The 11,501-nt window shown below is 46.0% G+C and overlaps 1 protein-coding gene across 2 annotated transcripts; it reads right to left on the bottom strand.

The window, feature by feature from the left end:
• Window positions 1-201: 201 nt before the first annotated feature.
• LOC133370540 (sushi, nidogen and EGF-like domain-containing protein 1) lies at window positions 202-10,765 on the bottom strand. 2 transcript variants are annotated; one of them, XM_061596997.1, is made up of 7 exons: window positions 10,537-10,765; window positions 8,875-8,910; window positions 8,008-8,138; window positions 6,519-6,800; window positions 4,656-4,793; window positions 2,161-2,330; window positions 202-353 (listed from the first exon to the last, which is right to left on the bottom strand). In XM_061596997.1, the coding sequence occupies exons 1-7, from the start codon at window positions 10,571-10,573 to the stop codon at window positions 350-352; spliced, it is 798 nt and encodes a 265-aa protein (XP_061452981.1). In that variant the 5' UTR covers window positions 10,574-10,765; the 3' UTR covers window positions 202-349. The 2 variants fall into 2 exon arrangements, with proteins under 2 accessions (XP_061452981.1, XP_061452980.1); XM_061596996.1 differs by having other exon boundaries at window positions 202-356; window positions 10,537-10,764.
• Window positions 10,766-11,501: the final 736 nt, after the last annotated feature.

Here is an 11,501-nt window from a genome sequence, read left to right as displayed (position 1 = left end):
CAGATTCCATTGGGACTGACTCAGCACTTGGAACCAATTTTCAAAGCCAGTGTTCATACTTGGAAGCAACTGGGTCTTCTACCTTTTTTGCGCTCACACACATGCACCCGCACACACTTATGTATTTCTTGACTTCCTCTGACAACATGCTCTGCTCCAATCACTCAGGAAATGGACAAGGAAAAGTAGCAAGGTGAGCACAGTCATTTTATTGCTACACTACAATCAGCCGTGGTTCCAGAAACCACATTGGCTATAGGGGGCAGCAGAGAAATCTTTGCAAAGATTTGAATGCATCCTGTCTTGATGAAGGTGGATGAGGAGGAAGCCCTCTGAGTTGCAGGTGGTCTCATCTACTGAAAAGAGACAGAAACATTCACGTCAAAAAAGAGGTGACATCCCCACTCCTTCAGACACTTTTAGTAATTCACCAAAACTTTTAAAACAGTCCCCCCTCCCCACCCACACATTATTAATGGAAGGTTGGCAGCTTGAAAGACAAACATGAAGACCCAAGTCTTTTGGTTTCTTGCTTGGTCACATAGAATAGAATCTTATGCAGCACAAAAGCAACCAAGTAAGCTCATGTGGACTAGAGTCTACTTTACCAAATGCATGCATCTAATGAAGTGGACTCTCGCCTATGAAAACTTAAGCCAGCTTTCCCCACCCTGGTGCCCTCCATGTGTTTTGAACCACAGCTCCCATCATCCTGAGTCAGAGTGTCCAACAGCCAGGGAAACTGGGAGCTGTAGTCTGATGACAACTGGAGGGCACCAGGTTGAGGAAGGCTGGCATATGCCATAATAAATCTGGTGGGCTTTAAGGAGTTACAAGGCTCTTGATTGCAGCAATCAATAAATACATCTACTGCAACCATTATTCGCCTCTGAAAGTTGTTAGTCACCACAGCTGATTAGGCAAAGCAGAGGTGGGGAACTTTAAGCCCGTGGTCCAAATTTGTCCTGCCAGGCTTCCCTGTGAGGCCATTTCCCCCAAACCACTCCCACCTCCCCCACATCTGATGCGCAGGGAGTTCAGATGATGCGCGTGGAGTTCAAGCCTGCTTTCTGCAGGGCTCAAGTGCACACTATTGTGATCCCTATGGGGAACTCATTGGAAAACCCAAGGCAAACATGACTGCCCATGCCTCAGCTGATGTGCAGGGAGTTCAATCCCGCTTCATCGCTATCTCTCCCTGTCCCTGCAGGCCAACTTTGACATGTGGCTGGAGCAACCATTCTGTCAAATAGCTGACATCATTAAGACATCAGATGACTGACAGATGGGTGGTCCTGCCTACCTGTCCAAGTTGGCCCCTTGGGTGAGGGAAGATAAAGATGTGGCCTACTGGGCCAAAAGGTTTCCCTAGCCCCAAAGCAAAGTCCTGCCACCTCAGGAAAGATTCTGAGTCTGATACCCATAAAGCAGTTGTGGAGAACCTTTGGCCCTCCTGATGTTGCTGGGATGATGGTCAGGGATGATGGGAGTTGTAGTTCAGTGACATCTGGAGGTCCAAAGGTTCCCTGCACCTGCCATAAACGCGCTGAGTACTTGCATCTAAAGTGGGTTAATGGCAATTGAGATCCACTGCATGGTGAAAAATGCCCTCACTTACGTGGCAGTTTCTTGTGTTCCCAGGTTGCCTTTGAAGTGCGCAACCTGGAGCACAGGGATATTCCTGGAAATGGCAAGTAAACGGTGGTTTGGTGTATTTCCAAGGGAAATACCTCATCTCTTTCTTACTTTTGTCTTCCCCTTTAGCAAGAGCAACGGGAAAAATGAGAAAGAAGGGGAGATTAGCAGTTCTGCTTGGTTCCCAGACTTTGCTGCCTTGGCCTCCTTCCTGCATTTCTAAGGAGAAATCCATTACAGTTTGACCCACAAGAGAATTTAGCCAAAAGAATCAAGCAGCAGCACATGGCGGTGGTGGTGGTGGAGGACCCTTCTCTATTTCTTCTCTACCCTTCTGAAGAAATGCCGCCAATCACAGCAGGCAATAGTATCATAGATGGGCAAGTTGTCTGATCAAGTATAGGCAGCTATATCTTGTATCCATAAGTATAAGGGGCAGTACATGTGTGTTTTTTTGCTCAAAATGTTCTATTAACTGTTCACATAGATAGCCCTCTTGAAGAATGACAATGGCTTGGCACTTACACCAAGCAATCATTTTTCTCCGTGGTGACTCCGATCACAAATTCATCCACTTGGAACACCCAGCACCCAGGGACATTCACATTGCTGGTTCCCCCAATATTGAGCACATCAGCGGTGCGGGAACCTGGGATGGTGTAAAAGTTTTTCTTGTCTCCACTGTCAAATCCAGCCTGGAGGGGAGAGAAAGGAGAAGAATCATGTCATGCCCAATCCTACAGCATAGCAAAAAATCTCTTCAGTGGTTCATCTGGTTCACATATGCACAGTGTGGAAATTTTGGATAGACACCCCCCCTTTTTTTTGCAGTGGGAAACACACAAGAGTTTGCACAGGCAGAACTGCCTCTTGACACTTGCAAGCCTCACACCTCAGGTGTACAACCTCTATGCACAAGAACATAGGAGACAAAAAAGCCATCTAGTCCAGCTTCCTGTTCTCACAATGGCTGGCAAATGCCCATGAGAATCCAGCATGGAGCAGGACCTGAGCGCAAGAGCGCTCCCCTGTCCTGCAGTTTCCAGCAACTATTTGCAAAAGTGGAGGTAGAACATAACCATCTACGTGAGTAGCCATTGATAGTCTTATCCTCCATGAATTTGTCTAATCCTCTTTTAAAAGGCATCCAGGCTGGTGGCCATCACTGCCTCAAATGGCACCTTGTATGTCACCTGAGGAAGGGCAGGATGTATCTGTAAATAACAAGTACATAAGTTCTGGATCAAGGCAAGTATCTGTGTGATATAGAGATGGTGGGAGATCTGCAGCAGAATCTTCAAGATGGGTTTTTAAGGTTCTTACACACACACACGCCCCTACCTCTCTCTGAAAGCTTATTCAGCAGAATTCTGGCTGCAGAATTCACTTATTGAGAATCTCAGCTTTCATTGTTTGAAAAATAAATAAAACCTCAACTTTTTAGTTCTTATTGTTATAGGCAAAAATACGCGCATGCCTGCCATCAACCAAGATGGCAGCAGGGGCATCAGCCCCTTAGGGAAATTTTGGATGCCATCTTGGTTGATGGTAGGCATGCACCCGCAATGCAGCCAGCATTTACTACAAGGGAAAAGTAGGTGAGGTGTGCAGGCCAGCATTGCGGGCTGGTGCGGTAGTAGGGGGGGTGCCTGGAAGTGCCCTCTCTGTGATCCATGGCAGGGTCAGGAGCCGATGCTGCCATGGATCATGGAAGGGAGCACTACCCACCCTAAGGAGAGGCCCTTCAGGGAACCCTTGTGCTCTAGGAGCCCTCAGCCAGGGCCTAACCTGGCTGCCCTCTGGAGCCTGCCCTGGATAGATCATTCTATTTCCAGTCCATGTCAGTTTCACATGTGTTCATTCCTAATTCAATTCCATTATGGCCCCACCTGTACTATACATTTAAAACACTATCATACTACTTTAAAGAGTCATGGCTTTTCCTAAAGAATCTGGGTGACTGTTATTTGCTAAGCATGCTGAGAATTACTCCTCTCACTCAGCTACAATTCTCAGAGTAATTTAACTATCAATCCCCCTTCCCAGGAAACTCTGGGAATTGTAGCTCTGTGAGGAGTCTCCTCTCAGCACCTTTAACAAACTACACTTCCCAGGATTCTTGGGGGGGAAGCCATGACTGTTTAAAGTGGTATGATAGTGCTTTAAATATATGGTACACATCAGCCCCTCTTGTTTCTGCATTAATCTGTCCATTTTAAAAACAAAAACAAATACTTAAATATATATTTTGAACATATTTTTTCAGAAAACACATATTTGTAAACAGCTCATTCTAAAATACACATTTTTATATGCATTTTCTGAATCTAAAACCTCTACTGCAAAATTCAGAGCAGTGTGAAACCTGAAGGATAACTCCTATTCCACACATTAGTCATGATTCACACCTTAGGCCGCAAACCAACTCATATTTATGCTAGGCTGAGGGGAGTTGGATATGGTGGATCTCCAGCTGAGCCCTAGCTCAGCTAGACTATGCTAGTGTAAGTTTCTGAGCCCGGCTCAGCTGGCTGGGGCTTAGCCACCTCAGCCAAGACTGGTGTAAACTGTCATAAGTCCTGAAAAAGGGGCATTCTGGGGACATGTTGGAGGTGTGGGAGGGGAGGGGCCAAGATGAGGGGACTTAGGCCACATCCAACTCATGTTTAGAATGCTCCTGCAGGTCCCAATTAGGCAAAAGTTACCCCGGGAAAAAGATCAGGCTAAGAAAATAAATACAATAGAAGTCAATGGAGGGGGCACACTGCTTGGGAGGGGTATTTGGGAGAACAGGTTTTTACTTTCTGGTCCCTGTGCACAGCTCCCAGCTGAGCCAGCGTCCAGCCTACTCAGAGGCTCCTGAATGACAGCTGGAAGCAGCAGAACTTTACACCAGCACCACTTAACATCAGCATCCCCTGAGTTGGATCGCTCTGTTAGTCGGGGAGGCAGAGACCAAGTTAGTTTATCTCAGAATTTGCAAAAGTTCAAAATCCTCCAGTGTCCCAATCCAGAGCTACCTGTGCAGGAATTCCTCCAAGACCCGTCCTGGCATTCCCACCGCTGGCTATCCCAGTCGTCCACTGAATGTCGTAATAATTCAAAATGATTAAAGATATTTTCTCATTGGTGGTCAAGACAGCTTGGAAAGTGTTGACCTGCAGCAAAAAGGAAAGAGGTTTGTTTGTTTGTTGAGAGCATTTGTACCCCACTCTTCACCCAAAAAGACTCCCAGAGTGGCTTCCATACAAATCAATTATAACAAGATAGTCCCTGCCCGCAGACTTACAATCTAAGAAAACACAACACACAAGGGAAAAGGAGCAGGAAGGGAAGAGGGGGAAAAAGCAAAGTTGGGCACCCATTCTTACTTAGCTGATTTTATAATGACCAGCTGGCATAGAAACACTTTCAGGGGTAGGAGGTCCTGATGGAATGGCTGCTGCCGGTGGACAGTTGAGAGAGAGGAGGTGAGAACTGTAGCTCAGTGAGGGGAATGTAGGTCTCCTAACAACTCTCAGCTCCGTTAACAAACTTCAGCTCCACATAGGACTATGCAGCTGTTAAAAGCTCTGTCTCCAGATCACACAAAAGAGCAGACCACATGCAGGCATATTTTCCACATGCAGCAGGAGTGGGGGACCTTTGGCTTTCTACACGTTGCTGAACTACAACTCCTAGCCTCCCTGGCTATTGGCCATGCTTTTTGGGGCTGATGGGAGCTGTAGTTCACCAACATCAGGAGGGCCAAAAGTTCCCTCCTCCTCTCATGCAGGGACAAGGAAACCTTCAGGTGGAGAGTGGAGAACCTGTTTCAGATGTTGCTGGACTCCACCTTCCGTCATCCCTGATGATGTCATGAAAAAAATGGCAATCAAAACACACATTTTAAACCAGCAAACATCATGCAATGGCCACAACAGAGATAAACTCGATGGATTATAAAAACAAAGGGTATATAATAAAATGACATGTCTGGGTAGGCTTGCCTAAGCAAAAAAGTGTTAAGCAGGCCTCGAAAACAGTACATCAAAAGGCACCTGCCTCATATCAATCAGTATCATGCTGTTGCTTAACCCCGTCTGAGAGATACCACAGGCGCCTTTTGAAATGTTTCCCCAGCAAATGTGGGAGTAAACTGTGAACAGCTTCCCACCAGGCTAAGAATATGTTTTTTTAGTTGCCTCTCTCACACAGAAGCTGAGAATGTCTTAAATGGTGCTGACTGCCACAAGGAGGACCACGCTGCATCAGCAAAAGGTTTTCCTAGATCAGCTTCCCATAATAAACAGAGACTTTGAAAGAGCCCAAATGTAGCATCTAAAAGAATGTAATAAAAAAAGTGTTGAAGTAACCCCTTTTCAAGCAGAGCCCTTTGAAGAAAAGGTGTTAGCAGGTGAGAAAAATCATATTGGCACACAGTATCTTAGCAAGACTGCGTAACTGACTAGCATGTAACCATTGCCTTTGTGGGTCTTGAAATAAGAACGTAAGAAGAGCTTGCTGCAACAGGCCAGTGGCCCATCTAGTACAGCATCTTGTTCTCATAATGGCCAACAAAATACCCATCGGAAGCCCATAAGCAGGACCTGAGCTCAAGAGCGCTCTTCCCTTCTGTGGCTTCCAGCAACTGGTTTTGTCTACTCTTCTTTCAAAGCCACTCACGTTTTGTAACATAGTGTACCACAGCATACAGGTCAATGAAAAATAGCCTGATGCAAAAGAGAACAGGGCTCCTGCACCTTGAACAGCAGAAGAGGCAGTTTCAGGAGGTGTAACTTGCAAGCTTCACCTACTGAAATTCCCTCTTCCACACAACTATGAAAGGTGCAGAGCCCTATCGTCTCCTGCATCTGGCCATCCTAGGTCAACAAGAGGCCTACCTTTTTTGAAGCAGTTCCAAAGTAGGCTACTCGGTCCCAGGTAGCAATGAAGGCCCAGTGAGCTGTGAAAGGGACCTCTGGAAAGTACTTGTTGATATCTGCGGTGCAGCGACTAAGCACTGCTGGGTCTTGAGTCTGTCTCCAATAGACATCCCCACCTAGAACATTGTTGACATCTCCCCAATAGGGGGCGACAAAGGGTGATCCACCATCCAAGGGGAAAGGATCAGGCGTGAACTGGGAGACATTCACACCAAAGGAGATCACCCCATTGTTGTTGACCTGAAGAAAGGAGGTAGAAGGAGATGTGAATCATGGTAGGTACAATGAAGGCTGGTCCGTTAGGGTGAACAGGTCACTGCCCCACCAACCCCAGTCTGTCCTCAGCCACCCCCAACCCGCCTGCTTTCCTACTTACAACCAGTCCAGGGGGTGGCACTGGCTGTCAGTTTCCTTCTCCTTAATCTCAGGGTTGCCCTTGTGGAACTCAGCAGGGAGGAGGATGGGGAGAAAAGGAGAACTAGCTGGCTCTGCCTGTCATTGGTTTTGGCTCCACCTACTGACTGGGCTCCCTACGTTTCACCCTGCTAGTCCCAACAGCCTCCACTAGGCAGGTAGGTATAGAGAGAGAGATACAAGGCTGATGCCCAGCCAGGGTCAGCATGGTTGGACTCTTGCCAAGGGGCCACACTGACCAGAGCTTCAAGACCTTCTTCTTCAGCATTACAAATGTCTTCTTCACTCACAACACAGAAGAGGCGAGCAAGCAAACAACAGTAATGGGAAGCAGAAGTAACTACCACAGCCTGCTCGGCTGATGAATCTCTGCCTGACAAGCAAGCAGGCCGTAGACATGAGGAGAAGCAGAAGCTGGCAACAGTGATGGTGAGAAGGCAGACTTTCCGGGAAAGAGGGGCATAGAGGGGTATTGCCCAAGGGCCCCTGGAACCTGGAACCAGCATGGGATGAGTGTGTGGATGGATAGATAGATGGGCAGATGGGTGGGTTGATGGATGAGTAGACAGATTGACTGAGCTAGATGGAGCAATGGTATGATTCAGTTATCATGCTCCATCTGCACTAGACATTTAAAGCACTATGATACTACCTTAACAGTCATGACTGCTCCCCAAAGAATCCTGGGAACTATAGTTTATCAAGGAGGCTGAGAGTTGTTAGGAGACTTCTATTCCCCTCACAGAGCTCCAATTCCCAGAGTGGTTTAACAATCAATCCTTCTCAGGGAGTCCTGGAAATTGTAGCTCTGTGAGGGGAACAGGAGTCTCCTAATGACTCTCAGCCTCCTTAACAAACTACAGTTCCCAGGATCCTTTGGGGGAAGCCATGACTGTATACATAATACAGCTTTAAATGTATAGTGCAGATGGGCGCTAAGGCAGCTTCCTATAAGAGACAGGCAGAGTTTTGTGCCATCCTCCCTTCTAGTCAAGAAAGATGTGGACTCATTCCGATGCCAGGCATTACTTACATAGAGAGAGTAGTATTTCTTGCCATAAAAGGTGAAGGGCAGTGCAATGGAGACCTCTGGAGATGTCCCATCATCGGACTTGGGGTTCTTGGAGTCACCCTGTGCTGTCCCATAAGGATACATCAACAATTCTAGAGCAGGAACAATAATCTTGTTACGTCCATAGAGCCCTTGTCAGCAACTCATTTTATGAAAGGCCACTTTGAGGAGGGAGTCTAATGTGTTGGGCCAGGACCTTCTCCCTCTTACCCCTGTGGTAGACTGGACAACTGATGTACCTTAGGCCAGGTCCGCACTATATATTTAAAGCACCATGACACTGCTTTAACAGTTATGGCTTCCCCCAAAGAATATTGGATACTGTCATGTGTAAAGGGTGCTGAGCGTTGTTAGGAGACCCTGATTCCCCTCACAGAGCTCCAGTCCCCAAAGCGGTTTAACAATCAATCTGTCTTCCCAGGGAATTCTGGGAGTTGTAGCTCTGTGATGGGAATAAGGGCCTCCTAAGAGCACCCTTAACAGCCTACGGCTCTTAGGATTCTTTGAGGGAAGCCATGACTGTTTAAAATGTTATCATAGAGTTTTAAATATACAGTGTGGCTGTGGCCTTAGCATGCTTAAAATCCTCCCTAGGGTTAGGAACCCTGCAGAACTCTCCTTCAGACCTTATTGCTGAACACGGGAGCCAAGGATAGAGCTGGTGGGGATGGAGATGTCGAGGGCAGGGCTCAGCATGCCCACAAATTATTTCAATGCATGAAGGAATAATTCCTGAATGGGGCTTATGTTTCATAAGCATGCCATCTTTCTTTTGTTCAGGATAATTCCTCAGCCCAAATTCGGGGTCTCAGGTCAACTGCACCTTACCTTTTGGGTTATTGACAGGGGACGTCAGTGCTGACCCTAAAGAGCAGAAGGAAAAAGAGAGAGAGAGAGCCCATCATATCTATACCATCGTTCAGGTACACAGAGAGACAGAGTTCTTCATGTGAATGTCAAGAGCTTCCTGCTGGCTCAGCTGAGTTATAAAACCATAGCTGGAGATGCTATAAGAAACATCGAGAGCTGTTTTGCACATTTCCACTGTAATGTCCAAAGGGAGACCTGATGCTGGGGATGGGAGAGAAATTTGATCCAGTTTGCATTTAAAGGCGAATCGATCAAAGACACTTTTGTTGTAAAATCTCTTCAGGATGTTTCATCGGAAGTGATTCATAGATGAAATGAAAGAAAAATAAGAGGAGTCCCATCCCTCACAGGGTTAAAACAGGCTTTAAAATCTCTTTACTGTGGCCATTAGCAATGAATTTGATCTGAGTTGATCTGAGTTGAAGAAGTAGTATTTTTGCCTGTCTTTTGATAATTATATGTTATGCCAGATTTGTGTTAAGAACATATATCCCTTATATATCCAGTTGATCACTGCACTCTGCAGGTGAGGGCCTTCTACCATCTTATCAGGAGGTCCATTCCACACAATATAGGAAGCGGACCTTTAGTGTTGTGGCACCAACACTTTGGAATTCCCTCCTCTTAAATATTAGACAGGCGCCATCTCTTCATCTTTTCAGCACCTATTGAAGACCTTCCTGTTTCTTATCCAAGTCTGCATCTGTGCTGGAATTGTTTTTTAAGATCTTTTAAAAGATTCTCTTAAAAGATGTATTTAAGATGTTTTGTTTTTAAAGATGTTTTAAAGATTTTTTAAAAATATTTTTTCCTAACATGTTTTATAGATGTTTTGATTGTTGTATTGTCTGTTTGCTGCCCTGGGCTCCTCTTGGGGGAAAGGGAGGGATATAAATTTAATAAACAAACAAACATAAGAGGAAACCTGTTGGATCAAGCCAGTGGCTCATCTAGTCTGCATCCTATTTTTACAGTGGCCAATCAGAAGACTATGAGGAGCCCACAGGCAGAACGTTGAGTGCAATAAAGTTTTCCCCACTTTCAATTCCCAGTAATTGGTATTCAGAAGCACGCTGCCTCTGACAGTGTTGGCAGAACATAGCCATTGTGGCTAGCAGCCACTGATAGCCTCATCCTCCATGAATTTGTCTAATCCTCTTTTAAAGCCATACAGCTTGGTGGCCATCAAGCTGCAAAGGAAAAAGTGTGACCTGACATCATGGTGATATCAGGTGTTGAATGTGCGTGGCCCCACTCACCAGGGGTGAGGGGAGCGAAGGATCTGGCCCACCAGGCTGAAAAGTTTCCCTGACCCTGCTTTAAAGACTCCTGATTTGATTCCTGCTTCTACTATGTTGCTTTTTTAAAAAGTTGTTCTAAAAATAAAAATATATAACTCGGCTTGTACATTTTTATTTGAAAAGCACAGCACAAATATTTAATCAAACAGTTCACATTTCAGTTCTTCTTTCTGTGAAGGCAGCTGTAGTAGACCATTAGCAGACAGAATCGACCCAAATCTGAACCTCCTTTTACAGTAAGCTAAAATCAGGCTTGATCCACCGTTTGTGGGCAAAACACCCTAAAAGCAAAGTGTTGGCTTAGGAACATCCTACTTACCCACTGCCAGCAGAAGGAACGCACAGAGGGTCTCCATCCTGGCTGCTCTTTTCCCCTTGAACTGGAGTGTCTAAGTGTCTTGAAGAGGCCTTCTGTGCCTCCTCCGTAGGCTGTTCTGCAGCCAGAAAAGATGTGTGGGGTAGATTTACACCTGATATTTATCCCTGCCTCCCACACCCACCTTTACAAAAAGAGAGCAAACAGTTCTCATAAAGGAAAGGGGACATTAACCAAATAAGAGGTGATTTCAACATTCTAATTCCAGTGCATTTCTTTCCACATCTTTTGTGAGAAATGGATCAGCGCCACAATAGACAGGTGGGGCAACCTCCTCGGATGATTCAGAGCAAAAGGGCAAATGACCCCAACTGTGTGTACAAACAAATTGAGCACCAACAGCGCTCTGGCCAAATGATGTGGGCCATTCTCATAGGAAAGACTTACTTTTGATGGGCAGGAAAATGATGGTGATGAGGTAGTGATCCCAACAGAGATTTCTCCCCCTCCCACTCCTCCAGCTCAGTTAGAAGACTTAACTAAAAAAATCCCCATTGCTACCAATGGGGACTTTTCCCCCTGAGGTCTCTAGTCACACCGGGGAAATTGATGATCTCTGTTCTGAACATGGTGGTGGTGGTGGCGGCGGCGAAGAGCTAAGCATCCCTACCAGGACACACTTTGGCCATAACTCAGTGTGTTAGGAGCATCCACTTCTGGTGCAGAAAGTCCCAGGTTGAATCCCAGGTAAGGCTGGTCCTGAAACCATTGAGAGCCATTGCTAGTCAGTGTAGACAGTACTGAGCTAGCTGGATTGATGGTCTGACTCCATATAAGACACTTACTTATGTATCTATGCTCTGCCTTCCCAGTAAGAATCAGGATCCTCATGCTTTACTTGGCCCTTGCATGCAGCATTTTAGCCCAACTGTTCCTTTTAACTGCCACCAAGCCCCAATTTCCAATTA

This window comes from Rhineura floridana, chromosome 15, assembly GCF_030035675.1.
Source record: "Rhineura floridana isolate rRhiFlo1 chromosome 15, rRhiFlo1.hap2, whole genome shotgun sequence".
In the NCBI taxonomy this organism is placed as follows: Eukaryota; Metazoa; Chordata; class Lepidosauria; order Squamata; family Rhineuridae; genus Rhineura; species Rhineura floridana.
Note: the sequence above shows the minus strand (reverse complement) of the source record. Positions and strands in the feature narration are given on the sequence as shown.